The sequence below is a fragment of the Oryzias melastigma genome, linkage group LG20, assembly GCF_002922805.2.
Source record: "Oryzias melastigma strain HK-1 linkage group LG20, ASM292280v2, whole genome shotgun sequence".
In the NCBI taxonomy this organism is placed as follows: Eukaryota; Metazoa; Chordata; class Actinopteri; order Beloniformes; family Adrianichthyidae; genus Oryzias; species Oryzias melastigma.
Genome location: NC_050531.1, coordinates 23,109,679 through 23,133,771, shown reverse-complemented (window position 1 = coordinate 23,133,771; position 24,093 = coordinate 23,109,679). Strand labels below are relative to the sequence as shown.

General features: G+C 41.0%; 2 protein-coding genes across 4 annotated transcripts; one reads left to right on the top strand and one right to left on the bottom strand.

Moving 5' to 3' along the window:
• Window positions 1-212: 212 nt before the first annotated feature.
• riok3 (RIO kinase 3 (yeast)) lies at window positions 213-6,777 on the bottom strand. The gene is made up of 13 exons (XM_024280461.2): window positions 6,433-6,777; window positions 4,984-5,099; window positions 4,755-4,897; window positions 4,555-4,662; window positions 4,349-4,458; window positions 3,829-3,972; window positions 3,631-3,758; window positions 3,337-3,519; window positions 3,103-3,262; window positions 1,666-1,746; window positions 940-1,029; window positions 742-849; window positions 213-662 (listed from the first exon to the last, which is right to left on the bottom strand). Exons 1-13 carry the CDS (start codon window positions 6,466-6,468, stop codon window positions 549-551), a joined length of 1,521 nt encoding a protein of 506 aa, XP_024136229.1. The 5' UTR covers window positions 6,469-6,777; the 3' UTR covers window positions 213-548.
• Window positions 6,778-9,793: 3,016 nt separating this feature from the next.
• On the top strand, window positions 9,794-23,471 carry LOC112151463 (clavesin-1). 3 transcript variants are annotated; one of them, XM_024280423.2, is made up of 9 exons: window positions 9,798-10,123; window positions 11,710-11,789; window positions 11,913-12,464; window positions 15,713-15,883; window positions 17,638-17,756; window positions 19,602-19,776; window positions 19,858-19,968; window positions 20,239-20,459; window positions 21,540-23,471. In XM_024280423.2, the coding sequence occupies exons 3-9, from the start codon at window positions 12,366-12,368 to the stop codon at window positions 21,616-21,618; spliced, it is 975 nt and encodes a 324-aa protein (XP_024136191.1). In that variant the 5' UTR covers window positions 9,798-10,123; window positions 11,710-11,789; window positions 11,913-12,365; the 3' UTR covers window positions 21,619-23,471. The 3 variants fall into 3 exon arrangements, with proteins under 3 accessions (XP_024136192.1, XP_024136191.1, XP_024136190.1); XM_024280422.2 differs by lacking the exon at window positions 11,710-11,789; XM_024280424.2 differs by lacking the exons at window positions 11,710-11,789; window positions 21,540-23,471 and having other exon boundaries at window positions 9,794-10,123; window positions 20,074-20,380.
• The last annotated feature ends 622 nt before the right edge of the window (window positions 23,472-24,093 follow it).

Genomic DNA, 24,093 nt, shown 5'->3' with positions numbered 1-24,093 from the left:
CGGTGTTAAAGGGTAAATATTTAAAATATCCAAATTACAATTGAATATATTTTTTGGTGCTGTTTCTTCCATCAACTTTTAAACTATAAAATGTGAAGCTGTTCAGAAACTTCTACTTCAGAAATTGGAAATGTATTTGATGGAATCATTTTTGTTCCTCAGTTGGATCCAAAGACGGAAGGAGAGAAGTTAAGAGTTCAAAGGAGACGGCAGCAATTGTCATGATTTTATTTCGGCCTTGTTGCCTCTGACCCACAAACAAGCAAAAGCACCACTCAACACATTAAGAACCACGGGAAGCTTCTGAACCTCCTGCAGACGCGCCCTCAGAACCAGGCGGTGAAGCTCTGCTGGTGTGGACAGAGACACCAGAAGAAGCAGGAGGAAACGGCGAGCTGCGCCTGAAAAAACCCCTCCCCCGTCCGCTTGATCAGCGGGGCGGCGGGAGGGCTTAGTAGGGGCAGGTAGGACGTCCTGGAGGAGTCATCCTCCGCTCACGTCCAGACAGCTTTCGACACGGCGGGGTCTCAGAAAGAGTCGGCTTAACATTAGTCGTCGGCGTCGGGTTTTAACGGGGGGCCGCCGTCCTCCAGAGACGCGGGGAATGACTTCTTCCCCCGCCTCTGCACGTGGTCCTCGTTCCTCTTCTCCAGAGCCACAATCTGTCAGAAGGGACAACACCGCCACCATGAGGCAGAACTGCAAACTACAGCAGCAGTCTTCAAACTTCACCACAATCACCTGAGCCATGAACTCGTCCTCGGCGCCGACGGGAATGTTGAGCCCGGACACGGCGTTGAAGAGGTCATAGACGCCCAAAGCCTCGGTCACTCCTCTCTTCTGGAAGAACTGAAGACAAAAACATCAAAGACCCAGTCACTAAACCTAAAAACTTCCTGAAAGAAACAAGGGACTCTTCATGGTTTACTCTCTGGTTACCGTGGAAACGTTCCTGCAGTCTCTAAAGAGGAACTCCAGGCCGTGGGGGTGGGTCGGCTCCACGGACTGACTGACGTCTATCAGCCACACCTGCAGCGACGGAGCAGAGGATCAGAGACCAGCAGGACTCGGGAAGTCTAGCAGCTTCAGACAGGAAGTTGAGAAGAAGGTCTAGCAGCTTCAGACAGGAAGTTGAGAGGAAAGTCTAGCAGCTTCCGGCAGAAAGTCGAACGGCTTCCAGGAGGAAGTCAAACGGCTTCCGGTAGGAAGTCGAGCGGCTTCCGGCAGGAAGTCGAGCGGCTTCCGGCAGGAAGTCGAGCGGCTTCCGGCAGGAAGTCGAGCGGCTTCCGGCAGGAAGTCGAGCAACTTCCGACAGGAAGTCGAGCGGCTTCCGGCAGGAAGTTGAACGGCTTCCGGCAGGAAGTCGAACGGCTTCCAGGAGGAAGTCTAGCCACTTCCAGGAGGAAGTCAAACGGCTTCCGGCAGATAGTTGAGCAGCTTCCGACAGGAAGTTTAGCCGCATCCAGGAGGAAGTCAAACGGCTGCCAAAAGGAAGTCGAGTGGCTTCAAGCAGTTTTAGACAAAAAGTTGAGCTGTATTAGACAGGAAGTCAAGCAGCTTCCGACAGGAAGTCGAGCAGCTTCCGGCAGGAAGTCTTGGGGCTTCCAGGAAGAAGTCAGACAACTTCCGGGAAGAAGTCGAGTAGCTTCAGGGAGGAAGTCGTACCTTTCCTTGGTGCCACAGCATGTTGTATTCGCTGAGGTCAGCGTGGACCAGGTGACACTCCCGATACATCTGCTGCATGATCTGCAAACAAAACAGTTGTTTTCAAGGAAACACTAAAGACTTCCTGCACTTCTGCAAACTTCAATAAAACTGTCAAAAAGTTCAGTTACTGGAGAAACATGTGTGTAATGTTTTTAAATATCTAAAAAAAAAACGAAATTCTTCAGATAGATTTGCATTCAAAGTTAAAACTACATTAGTTGTCACAAAGTTAAGTGTGTGAAATTTGTTCTTCACATCTGACTCATCCTCCTGGGGAGTGGTGAGCTGCAGACACAGCCGTGTGCAGGGACCATTTGGCTGTTAACCCCCCCGTTATTTATATTTGACTTAACATTTTTTGGATTATGTTTGTGATTGATCAACCTATTTACAGCGGTCACTTTTTCAAGTATTCAGTGTATTTAGCATCTTTCACCTCTTTTATTTTCTGCTAAATTCCAGTTAGCATTAGCATGGCAATGTTTTGGCTAGTTTATCGTCCATAGAACAGCATTTACAGGGCTTAGCTTCAGGAATAGTCACTCAGTTATCTAAACTGTCTAAATCTGTTAGCTTATTGTTTTTCAGACTTTAAGAATTATAATTTTTGTCTTTTGGTAGCTCATTTAGCATTAGCAGGTAGGGCTACCACGATTAGTCGACTAAATAGTTGACGACTAATTTAATAGTCGATTAGTCGTTACTTATATTATATGGAGTCAGACTGTAGAAAAGTTGAAAGTTATAATGACATTCTGCTAGATTTTGGACTATTTTGGCATTAATTAAGATTTTTTAAGTTGTTTTGGAGTTTAGCTAATATCTCAGCTTCATCCTAGCTGTTTTGACTATTTTTTTTCCATTAATTTAGGCTAATTTAGCATTTAAGTAATATTTTAGCTGGCTATCAGCTTCAGCGTTTTTAGTTATCAATTTCAGCATCTTCAGCAGCCAATTCAGCTTACAGCATTATCACAGGTAATGCTGTATATCTAGTTTTTAGTCAGTTTAAAGCTAATGATGGTTAAGATGTGTGTTTACATCCAGTTTGCACCTGATCCAATTAGTCGACTAATCAGAAAAAATAATCGGTGATTATTAAAATATTCATTTCTGGCAGCACTGTTAGCAGGTGATTGACTAAATACACAAATGTTTGTCTTCTTTTTAGCTGATAGCATTGAAGTATTTAAGCATATCTGGTTGAGTCTGGTTCTGCCGGATCAGGTAAGCTCCGGCTGGTACCAGTGTTGCAGCTGTAGCCTCCTGAGGCTGCAGATGTTCTGACCCAGAACCTTTCTCTTTTTGCTGAGCGTCCATCACTTTTCCAGCTCCTCAGAGTGTGGTTTTTGTGTAGGACCGGTGCGCGTGTGTACTTCCTGTCTGTGCACATACATGCAGGACCTGGCAGTAGGCCGCCTTCATGTCATCCGAGTCCAACATGGCGTCTTTGAGTTTGGGAGCAGGAACGTGGTCTTTTCCGATGAAGGACATCACCAGGATGTGTTTCTTCAGCAGCACCACCTCTGGACAGGGAATCTCTGCACGCTTCATTCTGAGCACACACAGACAGATGAAAACCCAAAGGCAGTCCCGGACCCCTGCGAGGGTTCTGCAGAGCCCGGTTACCTGCTCAGGTTGTGCATCTCCTTCTCGGCCCACAGCCGGATGATCTTGCGCGGGTTGAGTTTGCTGAAGCGGTCTTTGAAGCGGTAGTCGTCTTTGATGTAGCGGTCTCTGTTCTTGAATTCGTTCAGCGTGGTCTTGAACACCTTCAGAACCACCTCGTCTGGGACGGGCTGCTCCTCCAGGCTGACCCAAACACAAACCAACAGTCAGTCAGGTTTAACTCATCGAGAGGCTTCCAGATGTGTGATCAACATGATGCTGCGATTCAATGACGTCGGTGAGTCAGCGGCTCACCTCCCTCCGTCGGCGTGGAACACGACCGACTCCTTGCCGGTGCTGATGCAGCCGTTAATGTTTTCCAGCACGCCGGCATTCACCATCTTGTACATGAGCAGTCGGGTGCGGGGGTCTACGGCTTGCTCCTGTGGAGACAGGAGGCGGTGAGTGGGCGGGGCCAGCTGGGAGCGCATCAGGCCTGCGGCAGACACGTACGGCGGTGGAGTGCTCCTTCTTCTCGTGCAGCCGGGCGCTGCGGCGCTGCTCGCTGTAGCAGTGCTGCTTCAGGGAGTTGAACACCTGATTGGACAGCTTCAGGTCCATGCCCAGCCCGTCTCCCACCAGAACCTCCGGGGCGAACTGCAGTGCAGAACCACACACAGCAGGACAGATGAAGCAGTCAAAGGAGACGCTTTTCTTTGTCATCTCCTGCAGCAGTCCTGGACTGCAACGACCACATTATAGTTTTTTCTGCACCTTTGAGTGAAAACTTCACCAAACTTTAAACACCACCTCACAAATTTGAAAATTAATTCAGTTTTAAAATTACTATGGGATGGCCACAGGACCTGCAAGATGGTGGTCATTTTGTAGCAAAGTGTGAGATCTGGAAATGACTGTCAGATTTGTTTGCTGATGCGTTCAGGGTCACTGCGGTCGCTAGGCTAAAGCAGAACTGTCTCATCTGTGGTTTCTGCTGGACTGATGGAGACCAGAGGAGGTGATGAGGTCATACATTATCCATGCGCGCCGTGTTCTTGCGCCCGCAGGTCTCCTCGTCGTGTTTGGTGGTGATGTTCTTCCCCTTCCCCGTGAAGCCCTTCCTGGGCGTGGCCTGTGGTTTCTCTAAACAAACAGAAGAGGAAAGTTTGTGAAACTGGAGAAAAATTCTGTAAGTTTTTCTGAAACTTCTGCAGGGTGGCCGGTGGGTGGCGGGGTTACCAGCTTTGTAGGGGTCGTGTCTGGTGTCCTGCCAGTCCACCTCGTCCTCTGAGCTGTCGCTGTCCTCATAAGGATGGACCATGCGGTAATTCTCAAAGGAGATGGACACTAGACGGAACAAGCGTCAAACATCAGAGGCTCTGGAGATCCAGTAGGGGGCAGCAGTTCCGTGTGTGAAGGAGAGGAGGTCTTCCTCCTACCTTTGCTGTCTCCGTTGAACTTCCTCTCCTCCCGCCGCAGCTGGTCGTCACACTCGCGGTCAAACTGCAGCTGCAGCATCTGGGCCAGCATCAGGTCGCTGGCGGTGTCGGGGACTTCCTCCGACAGCAGATCGGCTGCAGGGCTGAGAACCAAACCCAAAGGGGATAGAACTTCGGGTCAAACATCCAGAACCAACAGGAAACAGCATGAACGAGGAACCAGACTCACTCTGAGAGCGAAGGCAGGAGGTTGTTCTCCTCGTCCAGCTGACGGGCCAGCTGCTCGCTCATCACCTCAGTGAGAGAGCAGGCCGGAGCCGCCGGCGCCACAGAACCCCACGGGCCCTGAACACAACACCAGACCATGTTTATGGTCCTACTGTGGAACAAACTAAAACATTTGAGGGTTTTTGATCAAACTCCCCCTGAACGATTCAGCCTCAGATCAGAGAGCGAAGGAACATTTCCCTCACTACAAGCTGGATGTTTGAATCCAGTTCCTCATCCTGCAGCTCTGATGGGACATTTTAAGGTAAAAACGGTGCTGATGAAACAGCAGTGACAGGGGAACATGTTCAGACATGATCCCTCTATCACCAGGCCCGCCCGGTGACTCATGCTGAGTCATAGAACTCATTTACACAGGGAGACCTTTGACTTCAAACACAACGCGTCACATTCAAAGACTGTAAGGAAAATGTGTCAAAGTTATGGCCTGGAGGCCGGATCTCTCCGGGTAATTCTATCCAACCCTCCAGATCATTTTATTTTATTGTTATTAATGACACGATGTTATCTTGAACTCATTTCTGACTTGTAGAATTTAGACAAAATATATTTTATAGAGAGTAAAATATTGAAAGTTATTTAAGGTTTAAGTTAATTTATTCTGGAATAATATTCCTGCCTTTTTATTATTCAGAATTATGTTAAAAAGTTTTAAGTTTTAAAAATGTAATTTTAAAATGATTAATAAACATAAAAAACAAGCACATGTCTTAACACAACTAAAATACAGATGATTTAACTAATATCAGTAACTTTCCTCAGTTTTGGCATTAAAATAAGAATTTACAACAAAATGTCAGTTTCATGAACACAGAGGGTCTATTTATTTATTCTTCTTTTCTAGTTTTTAATACTTTTTTAAGTAACACATTAGAGACAAACGTGTGTCCGTTTTTAAATTTTCAAATGTATTCTAGTATTTTCTCTAAAAACAACAGACCTGAACCTCTTCAAACATTTCATCAGGTGACTATTCAGCTGTCAGACGTGTATAAAAGTCACGTTAAAAAGTTTAAATCTGGATTTATATTTTATTTTTCTTGACAATACCTGTAAACATGTTTTATAAATACTAATCCATTTTCATGACAGCCCATAGAGTTGATGATAAATAAATACATATTCTTCAGATTCAGACTGCGGTCTTCAGATTTTCTAACTCTGTGGTTGTCGTGAACGCGCCTCTGCGCGCGCCGCGCAGCCTCGAGCTTTAGCCGGGGATCCGGAATTAGCCCCGGTCTCTCCGGGTCACTGAGGCGGTCACGCTTTCAGCTGCTGTTCACTAAAACGGAACCGGACAGCCATGTTGGCTAATGCCGGCACAGTTCCCGGCCGCCTCGAGGCCCACAAAGGCACCGAACAGAGCCCGAACCTGGCGCGCGCCCCTCACCTTTGGTGTTCCTGTCGCGAGCGCTGCTTGATCCATGATGAGTAGACAGATTGTTGGACTGGATCTCCGGGGGATGAATGGTGGCGAGCTGAAGAGCTAAAGTTAGCGAGTTCACGCGACAATTCAAAATAATCGAGAACAATTTGTTCAAGAGAAACCGCAAACAGGTCACGTGACACAAAGATAAAGTCTTGGCTTAAATCGATTATTAATTTAAAATATATAAATAAACGCAGAAATGTGAGACACTGAGCCTTTGAAATCAGGTGGAGTTTAAAAGAACAAGGAATGTTCGGCGAGGAGCTTCTCTGGGAAGTGACCCTTGAACGACAGGAAATACGTCATGAGTTCCGGATACGTCCCTTTCATAATAAAATTATCCAAAAAAATGAACGGAGCAGCTTTTATTCTGTATTAATCTGTGTACTTTAAAACTAATATTATTAATAATATTTTTAGATTTTTTTTATATTACAGATCAGAGGGAGAAGTCAACATAAAGCTGGAATTCACAAACACAGAACTTTATATTGAAGTATTGTTTTATAGTAACGGAAACATTTTTAGCTCCAATGTAGTGTGATTACCAATCAAACTAGAAAAGTTGCATTACCTGCGATTATGCTCGGTGAATGCTTTTTGCTGAAAGTGGTTGCTGAAGCTTTTTGCTGAAGACGCTAAATGCATTTATTTTAATTGCTGAAGAATGACATGAAAATACTAGCTTAACTCAGAAGTACCCCCCACCCCCCCAAAAACCTTCGTGAATGCCAAATTAGTCAAAAAAGCGAGAACGTCGCTAAAATCAACTAGAGATAACATGCTAGCTTTTTGCGTACAAAGTTGGACGCCATATTGGAGTGGTATAGATGTCTGTTTACTGCTGTGTTACAATCTTACAATTGTACAAACAGATCAAGAAAAACTAGAATGTGACTTTTCAGTGGTACATTATTGCTGTCAGCTAATAAAGGAGAACTTCTAGAAAACATTTGAACAAGATCTGAGTGAGTTTACTCTAATAGTGAACATTTAGGCTGATCCTGTAGTCTATTCAGTCAATGACAGCTTTAGACTTCTCACTATTTCCATGTTTTCTGAAAGGACCACCCAACTTTTTCATTTTGTGGAGGATGATTGTGGTATTTGTATGTGTGTTAGACCTCAGGTCAGACCAGACGACCTGCTGGTAATCAGATTACTATGTGGAGAAAAATAAACTAACCAGTTGCAACCATGCATCAGGTATGCATTGCGTTTCCTATATAATAAACTATTTATTTATAAAAAAAAAAGTTTGAAATGCCGTTTATTTGTTGCACTTTCTACAAACACATTCACACAATTACATTAAAAAATATGTAAACATGGTTATTAGCTCCCCAGAAGTTGATAATGAAATCTTTATCATTATTCTTTACCGCCAGGCCCGGCCCAGGCTGGATTTTACAATTTTATCATTTGTTTTTACATGAAATGAGTGGTGTCTTTTTTTTTTTTTTTTTTGTCTGACTCAGCTTTTTACTAAAGAAACTCTTTATTTTTGGCTTCTTGAGCCTGATTTTTTTTGACTAATTTCTGAAAAACAAAATCTCAAGTAACAATTTGTAAACTCCAGATGTCTAAGTACATGTTTTATATTTCTGATTTGATTGGTTTGTCCCCTGGATTTTCACATGTTTAAAGAGTTGAAAATGAAAATCACAAAAGTTTTGTAACTAGGATAATTTTACAGCAGAAATTTTGTGGAGGAGACGAGGAGATGCGCGGGCTTGCGCGAATTGCACGTGCATGGGACTGAACTGTCTGTCCAGGTTGTTTCATGAACGCGCTCCATCACCCTCTGTCAGTAGCGGTTACGCGCAGGCCTTCACCGCTCAACTTGCGCTCAAAACACAGGAAATGACTGAAGCTGCGCCTTCAAAATAAAGCAGAAGTAAAATCACTTTTTGCCTAATTTCTTATTTCAGTTAAAACATGACAAATGAAACAAACAAAATAAAATAAAAAGTATTATAATTGTTTTAGTATAAAGCAGAGAAACAAAGCAATAATTCACAATTTTAAGAAAAGTTCTCTAATTTCTTTTCATTCACTTAATTAATCAATCAATCAATCTTTTTTTTAACTAAATTGTCTGCCATCTTTAATGTGTTATTAATCATTTTTTATTTAATAATAGTAATTGTGTGCATGTTTAGTAAGCATTCACATGATTCTCCTGCTTCTTTCTGTACGTTTTTTGACACGTAAAAACTCAATCACACTTTCAGTGATTTCAGTAATTTTAGTATTCAAACGTTCAGCTCATTCAGAACATTACTGCTCGTACTTTTGGTATCCATAAACTACATCGTTTTTGAAATATGGCGCAAAATATGCCCCACAGGAAAATGAATGAGAAAATCGTCAAATTCAGTATTTTAAGTAGATTAGCAACAAACCTTTAAATATATTCATGGATTATGTTTTCATTTTTAATAGTAATTTAAAAAAATAGAGTTTAGCTTCTACTTTAGCAATATGCTAACGTTTTTGGCCTATTTGTTATCTACTGGGGTTTTTAGGGCAATTTAGAGTTTATCTAATATTTTAGCAATGGGCTAAAGTTTTTGGCTAATTTTTGTGTGTGAAGATTTTCATGCTATTTTGGAGTTTAGCTAGTATTTAAACAATGTGCCAGTTTTGGGGGGTTGGCTTTTTTGCTATCTATTAAGGTTTTTGGCACTAATTTTGAAATTTAGCTCATATTTAAGCAACACACTAAATATTTTTGCAAAGTTGGTATGCATTGAAATTTTTAAAGCAATTTGATGACAAAAATTTCAGAAATTTTAGTCAACTTCAGAACACTTTCAAAGTTATTTAGTCAAATTTCCAGTCTTTTAACAAATGTAACATTTTGCAAATAGCTTTTGCATTTTCAGTAAATCCCTCCAACTATTAAAGTAAATTGTGACACCATATTCAGCAAAAAGCTTCAACAATCTTCAGTGACTAGTTTCAGCAAAAAAACATTCACACTCCTGTTATCGAAAGTAATGGAACATTTTGTTTCTTGTTATGTGATTTAAACTCAAGTACAAATTGATCAAATCCAGCTAAATTAGCATAGGCTGCATTTGTTAACACTCAAAACAACAATTTTACATTTTAAATAAATTATTGTTACTTTAATTTTCAAAATAAAAAATATTTAAAGTAATTTTATAAAACAATTAAGGTTTACTGGGTTTCTAGTGAATATATACACTTCAATAAACAGTTTTCTTCTACTTCTAAGTTGTGATCACACAGAAATGTAACTGTTCATCGAATTCAGAACTCGTTTTGTTCTGAAAGTCCATCACCGGAAGTGCTGTGTCGTTTAGACGCGTTTGACGCGTCCTTCACTCTGACGTTTTGTGTGTCAGGATCTCTCCTCCTCCTCCTCCTCCTCAGGAGGACTCTGGCCTCCTCTCCGGTGTCTGCAGCAGCCTCTCTTCTTTGGGGGTTTCTCTCTCTGACCTTCAGTTTCTTCTGCGGTCAAACAGAAATCGTCTTTGTTCGCGGGATGCCGATGGCCGCCTCCTCTGACTCCTCCTCTTCCTCCTGCTCCTCCTCCTCTCTTCTCAGCCTCAGCACCGCCGCCGAAGGGCCGCTGGGCCGCGCAGGACAGCTGGCACGGAACCACCGAGCCGGTCTCCACACCGTGAGTGTTTTTGTTCCAGAGGGTGCGTTCAGGAGCGGAAGTTCTGCAGGACAAACCATCACAGGAAGGCGCGCGCGACACGGCGATGGGGGGGTTGGGGTGGGGGGTGGGGGGTGTCATTCAGTCATTGAACGCCCCAGCTTCAGCTCACTTTAGACTGCTGCGTGCGTGTATGTGCGCGCGTGTTTGATGGAGGAAGGGTCAGAAATAGCTGGTGTCTTCTGTAAACATGTCAACACATCAACAGATCAATAGATGAGGTTTTCTCTCAGGTTCAACAGCTGTTTTTAGTAACAAAAGACCTCAATGGGAAAAATGAGGATTCAGCAGATTGTAGAAGACAATCCAAAGTTAGTGTTTATTCATGTCAGTGGAGGCGAGGTGACCTCCGTTTGAGTTTATCGGCTCTGTTTAACACCACAGGATATTTATTGTTGGGCTTTGGCTCCATTAGAACATCACAACACAACAGAATGACAAAGTTTACTCAAACACATCCATCCGTCCAGCTAGCATCTTCTCCTGCTGGGTCACAGAGACCCAGACCTCCTTCTACATCCTCTGGTTCTGTCATTGTAAGAAAACAAAATTGAGTGAAGGAGGTAGTCATAGAAACAAACTTGAACCAATCACTGATTTTAGGCTATTTTGGAGTTTAGCTATTTTTGCAGCTACATCCAACTGTTTTAGCTAACCTAGGTTTTTTTTTTTGTTTGTTTTTTGGCTAATTTGGCATTTAGCTATAATATTTTAGCTGGCTGTCAGCTTCAGCATTTTCAGCTATCAGCTTCAGAGTTTTCAGCTATTAGCTTCAGTGTTTTCGGCTATTAGCTTCAGCCTTTTTCAGCTATCAGCATTTTCAGCTATCAGCTTCAGTGTTTTCAGCTATTAGCTTCAGCGTTTTCAGCTATCAGCTTCAGCGTTTTCAGCTATATGCTTCACCATTTTCATCTATCAGCTTCAGAGTTTTCAGCTATTAGCTTCAGTGTTTTCAGCTATCAGCTTCAGCGTTTTCAGCTATCAGCTTCAGCGTTTTCGGCTATTAGCTTCAGCGTTTTCAGCTATCAGCTTCAGTGTTTTCGGCTATCAGCGTTTTCAGCTATCAGCTTCAGCGTTTTCAGCTATTAGCTTCAGCGTTTTCAGTTATTGAGTTCAGGATCTTCAGCCATTAGCACTAGCATCTTCAGCGGCCAAATTCCGCTTACAGCATTCACATTAGCATTATCACAGGTAATGTTATATATTTAGTTCATAATTATGTTAAAAAGTTTCAGTTTTAAAGTTTTAAAATGTAGTTTTAGTGTGATCTATAAATGTTTATCCTGTTCGCCCCGCGACTTAAGGTGTGTTTTGGATTTGGCCCCCTGTGTGATTGAGTTTGACACCCCGGTCCATGGGATAGTGACAATAAAGGCGTATCTATAACAGGCCAATGCAGTGACTTTGTTACTGCTGCTGCATCTGTGCACCTGTCAACCTCACTCTCCATCCTTCACTCACTCATGAACAAAACCCCAAGATACCTCCTCAACTGGGGAAGGAGCGCTCCACTTATGGGATAAATTATGTCCATGTTTTCTTTCCAGGACTTGTACAACTGACTTTTCAAGGATTTTCCTGAAGGAGTAACCTGGATTCACCTCTTAAGCTATCAGCTCAGATTTAGGTAGAGGTCTGTTTTAACCTGACAGTAGACATGTTCTTAGTCAGAAGGAACAAATCTAGGGTTATACATCTGAGACTGCTTTGATCCAAAGCTCATCCTGATCTCTTCTCGTTTCTTCTCCAGGAGTTCCACGTTGGATCGAGGGGCTTTCACTGACTGTTGCACTTTCTCTCACTTCTCCCCATCGGATCTTCCCCTTTAACCTGCTCCGCCATGACTGAGCGCAGATCCAGTCCAGGTCTGCAGAACATGAAAGAACCATGACAGACGGCGAGGGGACGACTGAGCTGAGAAAACTGGGACGAAAAGGATGATCCTTCCTCATCAAGACTGATCCAAAACCAAAAGCTGACGGTGCGTCAGCGTCCTGAGAGTCGACAGCAGAGACGATTGTCCTCAGATCCAGCAGCTTATCCTGATTGTCCTCTATCAGCTGTGAAATGTAACTTTTGGAAATCCAGGTCCTGTCAGGATAGAACAGCGAACACGATTGTTTTAGGTCTTAAGTTCCCATCAGCTGGAATCCTGAACTCCATTGGAAAAACGGATCTGGATAATCCAAGCAAAGACTTTGCCATGAATCACCTTCATTCCAGCCTGAGCTCGGAGATGATGGAGAAGGCTCGCTTAGAGCTGAACGAAAACCCAGACACTCTGCATCAGGACATCCAACAGGTACAGGAGCTGTCATGAGCCCACACATCCACCAGACCCACGGCTGAGCCTGCAGGTTCTTCCACCACAGATCTGAACCGTCTGGTTCCAGGGACTCTCCTACTGCTGCTGAACTATGGTGATGTCTTTAACATCAGAGCTCCACCATGTTCTCAGCCTGTAGCTTCATCATGGAGCTGATCCCCACAGCAGACTGATCATTTCTGCTCTGGTCTCCAGCAGTTTTCAGGCTGCAGGGCGTTTCAATGTCATGAGCCGCTCTGTACGAGGGGTGAAGTGGGTTTTTTTAAGCCTCGAGCTTCTTTTAACTTTTGAGGGTTTTGTTCTAGATGTTCTCTTAACCCATAACTGTCAAAGTGGAAGCTCAAAATCAGATGCCAACTTCAGCCTCGTCTGACATTAAAAATGCAATGGTTAAATAAATAAAATAAAATCTAGGGCTGGGTTAATAAAACTGATTAACCGATTTGAATTGATTTAAGCTTAATAGATCAATAAATTGAAATAAAGGCTGCTTGATGCTAACATTTAATGGAATTTCCCACATAACAGCTAATGCTAACATTCAGTCGACCTAAACAAACATTGTTGACTAAATGAACATCTTCATAAACTCACAGACGTAAATTTCACAAATTCTTTTAAGGAAATATTTTTTTAAAGTAACTATTTGTGGTCTAAGACATCATTTTTTCCTCATATTTTCTTCTTCTGGAATAAGGTGTAATGCTATAGCATGATCTCCACCTAGTGTCCAAACTGAAACGTCCTCCAGGAGAAGCAGAACAATGTTTCCAATGTTAATGATCTGAACATTTTAGTTAGAACTTCTCCTTTAGAGAATCCATGTAACACTGGATGATATTAACAATCTCATTATTTCACTGATACATTTACAGTATGTGAACTGGATCAGATTAATATCAATATATGCAAAACATATTATAGATTATTAATGTATTTCTAAATAAATGTCTAAATGTGTAAACTCAAAATTTGATTCAATTCAAGAATCAAAAGAATAAAAAAAAATCCTAATTGAATCGATTCAGGCTCTTGTGAATGGAATCGTTTCTGGAAATTATAATCCATACCAGCCCTATAAAAACAGTCACTAAAATGGTTAATTTGTAAATATAATCATAAACACAAATTAATTGTTTGAACAACTTTATTTTATTAGCAGCATCTTGGCAATATTGGAGAGCCGGTTACTGAATATTCTGCATTATTATTTATGGTGTTTTGAGTAAAGACTTTTGGTTTTGTTTGTTCAGTGGCCTTGTGGTAGAGTGTCCACCCTGAGATTGGAAGGTCCTGGGTTCAAATCCCAGCCGAGTCATACCAAAGACTCTAAAAATGGGACCCAGTTCCTCCCTGCTTGACACTCAGCACTAAGGAGTTGGATTGGGGGGTTAAACCACCAAATGGTTCCCGAGCTCGGCTGTGTCTGCAGCTCACCACTCCCCCAGGGTAGGGGTCAAATGCGGAGAACAAATTTCAAACACTTAGGTGCGTGACAAATAGTGGGACTTTAACTTGACTTTAAAGGCAGATTACTTTGAAGTTTAGGGTTCTTCTTCTGTTTCCTGTTACTTTTCCTATATGTTTGTTTTTTTTGTTTGCTAGCTTGGTGGTTTCAGTTTAGCCATTGGTGCAATTGGTTTAAAAAAATAGTTGAATAATTTCTCAACATGCGTCAAGAATGAGTCAGATGTGGTGGAGAGAATCCAATAGTTTCTAAAAAAACTTCCTTCATAATCAGATTATAAAGAAAACAGAATAAATGTGGGTTTCGTTTGTTTCTCTGTGGCCCGGTACCAATGGTCCCATGGACTGGTTCCAGTCCACCAGCCTACAGGACTCTCCTCAGTTGGATGTTGTCATATCTATGTTCACTCTGAAATGGAACCAAAAATTATTTCTCCTTCAGTTCAAGTCCAGATTAGGGAAGCGCGCCTTCAGCTTTGCTGCTCCTAATGCTTAGAGTCCTCTTTAAACAGATCTCAGATCCAATCATCATCATATTTTCATTAGTTTCCCACTGTAGTTTCATCTTTAGTTTGCAGTGGTTAACATTGTGTAAAGTCAATGGTTCAAATTCCAGCTGAGTTCTTTCTGTGTGGAGTTTCTCTTCCTCTCAGTCTAAAATTTGCTGCATACGTTGAATTCTAAATTATCTCTTAGTGTGGTTGTTTGTCTCTGTGTGGCTTTGAACTGGAGATTAGACCAGAGTAAAACCCCATCTTCAGTCTGCAGTAGCTGTTTTGGCCAATGTAGGGTTTTCTTTTTTAGTTTTTTTTAGGCTGTTTTGGAGTTCGGCTAATATTTACACATTAGCTGTTTTGGCTAATTTAGTCTTTTTCCGTTTTTTTAAGATATTTTGACGTTTAGCTATTTTTTTAGCTACATTCTTGCTGTATTGGCAAACCTAGTTTTTTAGGCTAATTTGGCATTTAGCTAATATTTTAGCTGGCTGTCAGCTTCTGAATTTTCAGCTATCAGCTTCAGAGTTTTCAGCTATTGGCTTCATGATTTTCAGCTCTCAGCTTCAGTGATTTCAGCTATTAACCACAGATTTTTAGCTATCAGCTTCAGAGTTTTTAAGCTATCAAATTCAGCATTTTCAGCCATCAGCTTCAACGTTTTCAGCTATTGGCTTCATAATTTTCAGCTATCAGCTTCAGCGTTTAAGTTCCAGTTTCACTGTGACCCTGGATTAGGGATGTAAAGAAAAGAGATGGAGGAATTCCTCTGTGTGCTTTGAGTCCACATTCTCCAAAGCTGTTTTGTTTTTATCTGTGCTACTTTTAGAAATCTTTAAAATATAGAACCAAATCTGACAGATTTACTTTTCTCGACTTCAAACACTTACAGGTAAAATTTGATTTTAACTGTGGCTGTGGTCCAGAGGTAGAGTGGTTGACCTCTGATTGGAAGATTGAAGGTTGAGTTCCGCCCTTCCTGCTCATATGTCGAAGTGTCCTTGGGCAACACACTGAACTCCACATTGCTCCAGGTGGTTATAAGTTGATACCAGTGCAGCCATCAGTATATCAATGGGACTGTGACTGTAAGGGTCTTTGGGCCGTCTAAGAAGGCAATAAAGTTCAACAAACAATTATTTGCTGTTGCAATCCCTAACAAGAGAAGCCAAATGGTAAAGAAGACGTTTTAAAGTGTAAAAACACAAAATAAAGACAGAATGAAACAGGATGTAAATAGTCTCAGTGGTCTTGTCTTCTCAGGTGCGGGACATGATTGTGACCCGGCCGGACATCGGCTTCCTGCGAACGGACGACGACTTCATCCTTCGCTTCCTCAGAGCAAGAAAGTTCGACCAGCTGGAAACTTTCCGGCTGCTGGCCCAGTACTTCCAGTTCCGGCAGCAGAACCTCGACATGTTCCAGAGCTTCAAGGTTTGTGGGTTTAGTTCTGCATCATCCAGAATGACAGTGTTACTCAAATAGTTAAGGCACAAACGATCATTTTAAATATTTGACTGATCACCGGTAATTTTTTCAATCAGTCGACTAATCGGGTCATGCGCAAAGTGGATGTAAAGCACATCTAAACCATCATTAGATTTAAACTACCTAAAAATAAAGACAATGAAGATGATAGTTTATTAAACTTTTAATGAATTGTGAAGCTTCTGTCCTTCATTTGTTTCTGAGATTAAAACAAGATTAAATCAAATGAGAGTGATGAGGAATATACTTTCCATCAAACTCATTTTGACAGATGCCCCGCCCCTCAAGATGACGAAACAATGTAATATCATTTTTATATATAAAGGATATACAGGGTCAAAGGTCACCTGTCAAAATGAGTTTGATGGAAAGTATATTCCTGATCTCTCTAATGAGATCGGCATCTGAAACAAGGAACTGAAACACACGCCTTGTGAGCAGCCTGACTGTTAGTCAAGGAATGAGGAAATTAGAACGTGTGGGTGTCCGACCTGCAACACTTGTACGGGTCGACTAGGGCTGAAATGTTCAGTGTCATGGACTTACAATGTGCTTTTTTGAAATTTTTTGCCACTCATCCAAGTAGTTTAAACCCAGCCAGCAAGGCTAAGTGGTTTAATATGGTTTAAAAGTGGGCAGAAAATGTGAGCCCCGATTGGGTTTCTCCACAATTTCTGTGGTGGCCCCACCTATGTTTGCAGACACAATAACATAAGTGGAGATTCAATGGGTTAGCTTGCTTGAGCCAGCAAGCTCAGCTGTAGTGAGCCTAGCAAGTTTAGCTGTAGTGAGCTAGCAAGCTCTGCTGTTGTGAGCTAGCAAGCTCCGCTGTCCACCAGGCGGAAGGCTAGTGTAGTGAGCCAACCCACTGAATCCCCACGTAACCCTCCCGCTATCCCAGGCATGTTTACTTTAAAAGTGGGGTCATCTGGACCCCACAAGACTGTACACTGAACACTGGTGTCCAATGACAGACATGAAGTCCTGTGCACTTCTGTCATGGGAGGGATAACACTTCAATGTAAGGGTGGGGTCATCTGGACCCCATAAGAGAGCACAAGGCCAATGTGGGCAAACACAGGTGGGGCCACCACGGAAACTGCGGACAAACCCATTGGGGCTACATTTTCTGCCACTTTTAAACCATATGGGGCCCACTTGACCATGCTGGGTGGGATAAGTTGCAAAACATTTTTAGGTCCAGTTACCATGACTAAGATTCAAGACAACGTCACCTGGATGAATAAGAACCTTCACCAACATGTCAGTATCATGAATGTTCAAAGAAGGATGGGATCTACACAACCACATACCAGTCAATCACAAACCTACACAACCACACAACCTTAAAGACTGATTCCTGATTGAACTAGCGCTGGTTCTGTCTTTCTCATAAGTGACAGTCATCTCTCCTCAGCATAACTTTCTAGTTGAGCATTTGGTTCTTGGTAGAGGAAGGGACACATTGCTAAAAGAAACCTAGTCCTGTCAAGAGTAAAGGTCATCATGTGTTCACTAGTTGCATAACCTCACATTTTGCATTAAGATGATCCAGATGTCCTGAAGCTACAAAAGATGATGAATGAAATAAAGAATGTAAACATTCTTTGTCCCAGATCTACTTCTATCACTTTGAACATTTTATTTACAATCTTTTTAAAAGTTTCTTTGCTACACTTTTTAACTTTTGCTCCTCTCAGGTGGATGATCTTGGCATCAAGCGAGCGCTGATGGATGGTTTCCCAGGTGTGTTGGAGTCTCCAGATCAGCATGGACGAAAAATACTCATTTTGTTTGCATCCAACTGGGACCAGAGCAGGTAACACTCATCAAGATCAGTTTTATGAAGGGAAGTTTGTAGGCGTTGTGTTCTGCTGTTTTTAGCTTCCTGTGAACAATCCAGTACTTTAAAACATTAGGAAGTTAGCAAGAGCCTCATTCATTATTTTTAGTTTTTTAAACTTGTTCTGTCCAACAGCTGAGCAAACAGATATGATCTGAGAGCTCCTTGTGTGAGAGAGATTTTACTCTCACAACAGGGGGTTATTGAGTATAAACCACTTTTGTATTTTATGCTAAACTTTATTTGTATTGATTATGTTTGTATCATCTTCATTAAAGTTCAGTCATGCCTCACATTCTTAAAGTGGTTTTAGACACAATAGAGATAATAAATGTAGCAATATTTATGCATATGTTATTGGCTAAGTAAATTTATTTGTTCTTTCAAATGTTTAAAAATATTCATTTGCCGCTTCTGTTTTTGAGTGAAAGTTAATGTCTTTAAACATTTTATTCTGTTTAAGAACTGACTGTACAAGCAAATTATTCAACTGAAAACTCAGACTTTATTAAGGTTTGTGTGTAAAATGACTGGAATAAGAACTTGTTTGAGTATTTTTTTTATATTGTAAACTTGACATAATTTCCTAAACTCTTTAGAGCAGGGGTTCCTAAACTACGGCCCGCGGGCCGAATCTGGCCCATCTCCACATTTGGCCCGGGCCCTTAACAATAAAAGAGACGCATGACAAAACAATGTCTTGCTAACAGAAAACAGTGTTAACATTAATCATAGACCAACCTGCTAATAGAAAACACTATTAGCATCAAGCGGAGACAAAACTGCTAACAGAAAACACAAATTTAGGCTAATTTAGACATTTTTCCAGTTTTTAAGGCTAATATGGAGTTAGTTAATATTTAGCATTATGCTAACTGTTTTTGGGGAAAATCTTACATTTTTTCCATTTTTTGGGTCTAATTTTGAGTTAGCTAATATTTTAGCATTATGCTATCTGTTATGGCAAAATCGGACATTATTTCTACTTTTTTAGAATAATTTGGAGTTTAGCTAATATTTTAGGAATATGCTAGCTGTTTTGGCCAATTTCGACATTTTTCCATTTTTTTAGGCTGATTTTGAGTTTACCTAATATTTTAACGTCTTAGCTGTTTTGGCAATATTAGACGTTTTTCCAGTTTTTTTTAGGATAATTTGACATTTAGCTAATATTTTAGCAAGCTATCGGCTTCAGCATTTTCAGCATTTTTAGCTAGATATCAGGTTTTGGATTTTCAGCTATCAGCTCTAGCATCTTCAGCAGCCACATTCAGCTTACAGCATTCACTTTAGCATTATCGCAGGTAATGCCATATATCTAGTTTCTTGTAGAAGTCTATGGGATTTTGGCTTCTTGGAGCCAGCAGGTACTTCCTGTTTGGAACGCCAGGGGGAAGGAATTACTCAGTTTAGTTCTCATATACAATCAATGGTGTAAACACTTCACTTTAAGCTGATGAAGTACTGAAAGACCAAACATTCTGACTACTCGTACCCCATAAACAGAACTTTGTTTCGTTTTTTTTTAACTTTTAGATTAGTGTTCTTTTTACACTTTTTACCCTTAGTTATGTACTTGCATACTCCAGCTGGTAAAAAAGTTGTCTTCATAAGAAATCAGATGTTAATGCTAATCAAGGGCTTAAAAAGGTTTTATACCCTGAATCCTGCCCTGCCTTTAGGTCTTAAGCACTTTGGGGCCCGAAGACACAAACGAGTCATTAACTTCAGAGATGGGTGCACTTTGTTTAGAGATGTAGTTAGCACCCGTCACGCTATTTTTCACGAGAGATTAGCTGATCAATCGCTGCTCTTCTCCAGGAACTCCTTTATTGATATCCTGCGGGCCATCCTGCTCTCTCTGGAGGTTCTGATTGAAAACCCTGAACTCCAGATCAATGGCTTCATCCTGATCATCGACTGGAGCAACTTCTCTTTTAAGCAGGCCTCCAAGCTGACGCCCAACATCCTCAAACTGGCCATCGAGGGCCTCCAGGTGTGCTCCTGGTAGAATTCCATCCTGCTTTTTGCTGATGATGCTGTATTTGTGAAACTGACCTGATTGTCTTCTCCTCAGGACAGTTTTCCGGCTCGGTTTGGGGGAATCCATTTTGTGAACCAGCCGTGGTATATTCATGCCATGTACACCATCATCAAACCCTTCCTGAAAGACAAGACCAGGAAAAGGGTGAATATCAGTTCATGTTTGTTTGATCAGTCATAACCGTCCCTCCATCATCATGTTTCTCTTTGTCTTTTCTCATCCTCCCATCTGCCTCTTTGTTTTTCACAGAAATTATGCAGTTTCTTTCATTTCTTCCTCCTCTCTTCATCTTTCCTGTTGTCTTTTGAGATTTCTTTTTCCCTTTCTCCCCTGTCTTCCTGTCCTCTTCCTTGTTTTTACTCCCCTTCTCCTTGACTCCTCGTTTCCTTTCCTGTGCCTCCTTTATTTCCTCAGATCTTCCTCCATGGGAACAACCTGAACTCACTCCACCAGCTCATCCAGCCCGAATTTTTGCCGTCGGAGTTCGGGGGAACGCTGCCACCGTATGACATGGGCATGTGGGCGCGCACGCTGCTGGGACCCGACTATAATGACGAGACCGAGTACACGCTGACGTATGACGCCCTTCACGTCAGAGAAAACTGTGGAGGTGGAGACAAAGATATGATGAAAAGGTGAGAGAGGAGGGAAGATTAGACTGATACCTTCACTCTGAACACGGTTCAAATTTGTGTTGAATCCCTCTCTTTTGACGGACGTCAAATTCGCTGCTCGACATTCTTCCAAAAATGTGTCTCTGTGACCCAGTGTGATAACTTGTGGTCCCGCATTAAACAGAGAAGGGAAAAAATAACAAGAATAAATTTAGAGGAACTTTCTATTATCATTTTCCTAATAATAAGAAAAATATTGTAAAGTTTAGGAGGAGAATGATCAGATTCTCCTCCATGTTGGTTTTGGACTCCACTGGCTGATCAACACACCACGAGCCAAAGCTGTGTTCCTGATTTGTTGATGTGAAGTGCCTTCTTTGCTAAAGTTTAGATATTTGAACTCTGGATGCATCAGATGCTGCTAGATCACCGTGCCTGACGTTCAAGATGCACTGCAGGACCTGTGATTGCACCTGTATACTGACTCAACATTGAAATCGGTTTAACATATTTTCAATATGTTTGAAAGGTTGCTTTATACTATATGTTCACCTGGGATATTTGATTTTATTTGGTTAGTTCATGTGTCAAAGTCAAGGCCCAAGTCCTTTTTCAGTTTTTTAAGATCATTTGAAGTTTTGCCATTTTTTCAACTACATGTTGGCTGTTTTGACTAACCTACGTTTTTTTCTTTTTAGATTTTTAAGCTAATTTGGCTTTTAGCTAATATTTTATTGGCTATCAGCTTCAGCATTTTTTTGCCTATCAGCTTCAGTGTTTTTAGCCATCAATTTTAGCATTTTCAGCTATCAGCTTCAGACTTTTTACCTATCAGTTTCAGCATCTTCACTGGCCAAATCCATCTTACAACATTCACACTAGCATCATTGCTGCTAATGCTATATATTTAGTTCATTATTATGTTAAAAGATTACGATTTTAAAGATTTAAAAAATGTAGTTTTAGTGTGTTCAATAAAAGTTTAATGAAAGTGTGACACCCCTGGGTTAGATAAAAGTAAACCAGTGGATTCAGATGCAGCTTCTTCATATTTTCTGAGCTAAAGGGAATCCTGATGTGTCTTGTTGTTCTGCTCTGTAGGTCTCAGTCGACCGTGGATACAGGAACCCTCCGGCAGACAGACAGAGAGACCAGCACACCACTGCTTGCTCTGGACTGAATCTGCACCCTCTGTGTACATCAGGGGGGTAACTCTGACTGTAGCGGAATGTCCTGACTTTGCAGACATTTGCAGCTCTGATGTTTTTACCTTCATCAAAAAAAGCCACAATCAAGCTTAGAATGTAAATGTTTCATTTATGTTATTTAAGCCGTGTTGCTTATTTTGTTCTGACAAAATTGTTTTACCGTGAGGGTCTGTTGAGGATGTGATGCCAAGAAAAATAACCCACTTAGTATATGAAGAAAGAATTCTTTGGTTTCAGTATTACGCCATTAGATATCCCTTCAACTCAGGATTAAATCGCCTTTCTTCAGATTAAAAAAAAAAAGTTCTTTTAACTCATACAGGTATTAAATGACAAAAATGTTTAAAACATCAAAGTAATTATTTTCTACATTAAACAGTTCTAATGTTAAATATTCACAAAAGTCCATAAGGACCAAATGTCCCCAGTCTCCGGTGTGTCCTCATTCTAAATACGAGAACTTGCTTCAAAGTCCCCACAAAGACATGTAGACAAACACACATACACACACATTGTTCTTTTTGAAATTGTCTTTAGTTATTAGGGAAAAAGCAGCAATTATTATATTCTGGAAGAGCTTCACAAAAACTAACTCTAAGATCCCAACAACACAAATAAATAAATACAATTTGAACCATTTTAATTTTTTTAAAGTTGTGGATCTTTCTTATTTTTTTGTTGTGAAATAATTTTGTGTAATTTGTAATCTTTATTTTTTTTCTTATCAAAAGCCATTTTTCCCATGTAAAGCAATTATAAAATGCCATGCTCTGCACTTCTGTCATTGTTGACATCACCTTAACAAATGGAATTTGAAATTGCTTTTTTTTAATACACTTCATTTTTGTACTGCATTTGCAAAGGTAAAAGTCACAGAAATGTTCAGTAAGTAATATTTGGGGGTTTTTTTTAAGCAGAAATAACCAAAGTAAAATCTGCAAGGTTTTTTTTGGTTTATTATTTGTTGCTTTTAGAAATTGTATGCTAAAACTATACTTTTCCAAAACCAGAGTTCTGCTGCAGTTTTCATCTTTTCACACTAAAACAAATTTTCAAATGAAAGGAATGCCATGTCTTTTTTAGAATAAATTTGGTTTATCATGTTTAGTCATTAGAAATGTTGGACACATCTCATAAAAGTCTGTCTTAGAAAAACCATCAGACATTTTCAAGCTTTAAGCTCACAGAAGAGGTTTTACTGAAATCAGATTCGTCTTAGTTTGGTACACTTTGGTTTCTGATTGCTCAACCGCGTCCAAGTGGTCAAAACTACAAGAACAAAGTGTTTCAGAACAGTACAGAGTTTAATCCTGTTAAAAGAAAGTCTGCTAATGATTTATTTGCTTTAAAAGTGGATGTAGATCTGTTTTTCTCGTTTTTTGTAGAGAATGTTCATGAGAACACTTATTTTTTTATAAAACCATCATCAGAAGGAAGTCTGGGGGTTTAGAAAAATGTGACAGTAAAGATGATCCAGGAATAACTTGTTAAGTTCTAGTTAAGTTAGAAGAATATTTCAATCATCTTAGACTCTGCACTAGCCTTTTTTCCTGATAGACGCCACGTAATGTATGTTTTTTCACGAGTAATCTGAGTACACGCTCAATGTAAAGCAGCTGCACGAACTCTGAAAAGGATGACAAAGAACTGCCTCTGAATAGAGGGAATGTGTTCTGTTCAGTCCTGAATGATTGTAGTTCTATCACGTTCATGTGCTGAACAAGACCTTTACTTCTCCATGGATTTGTAAACCTGCAGTGTTCTGATTCTCTCACTTGGCTGTATTTCCTGTTCATGAATGTATAAACATTTACACTCCAAGAAACGGCGTTGTGGTGAAGTTTGTGTTACAAACATTGAACAGTTTGGTTCGAATATGACAGATTCATCTACTTTTTGTTACTGATTAAAACTCAGGCGCCTGTGTGGGGCTTTGGCATGGCTCAACTGCTACTCTGCCGACTTCCAGTGTTCATTTTATTTACTTATGCTGCCATATCAGCCCTATCACCCTGTGATTGTACTTTAGCTGATCGGACATACAATCGTGAGTCTCTCCTTTGCATCAAAGAATCTATTGAATGTCTCTTCCATGAGTGGAGCAGCCACAAACAAACTTTCCCTCCACCATTTGTCTGTCCCACCGTATCACTGGAATACCTGTTGCTGGCACGAGTCCCGGGTCCAAAGAAGTGAGTGAGGAAAAGAGGCTCCAGGAGCCCGTTTCAAGAAGCCGGTTTAACAAATTCTGAGTTCAAACCTGGACTCAGAGTTTTCGGTTTCGGATCGGCTGAAACAAGTTCATTCAATCAACTCTGAGTAGTTGGACATAGAGTCAGGTCTGAGCGTCGCAACCATAAAAAGCCCTGAGCAATGGAACAAAGACATTACGATTCACCATGGCAACAGGAACAAACACTAATAGGGCTTCATACTTCACAGCGAAA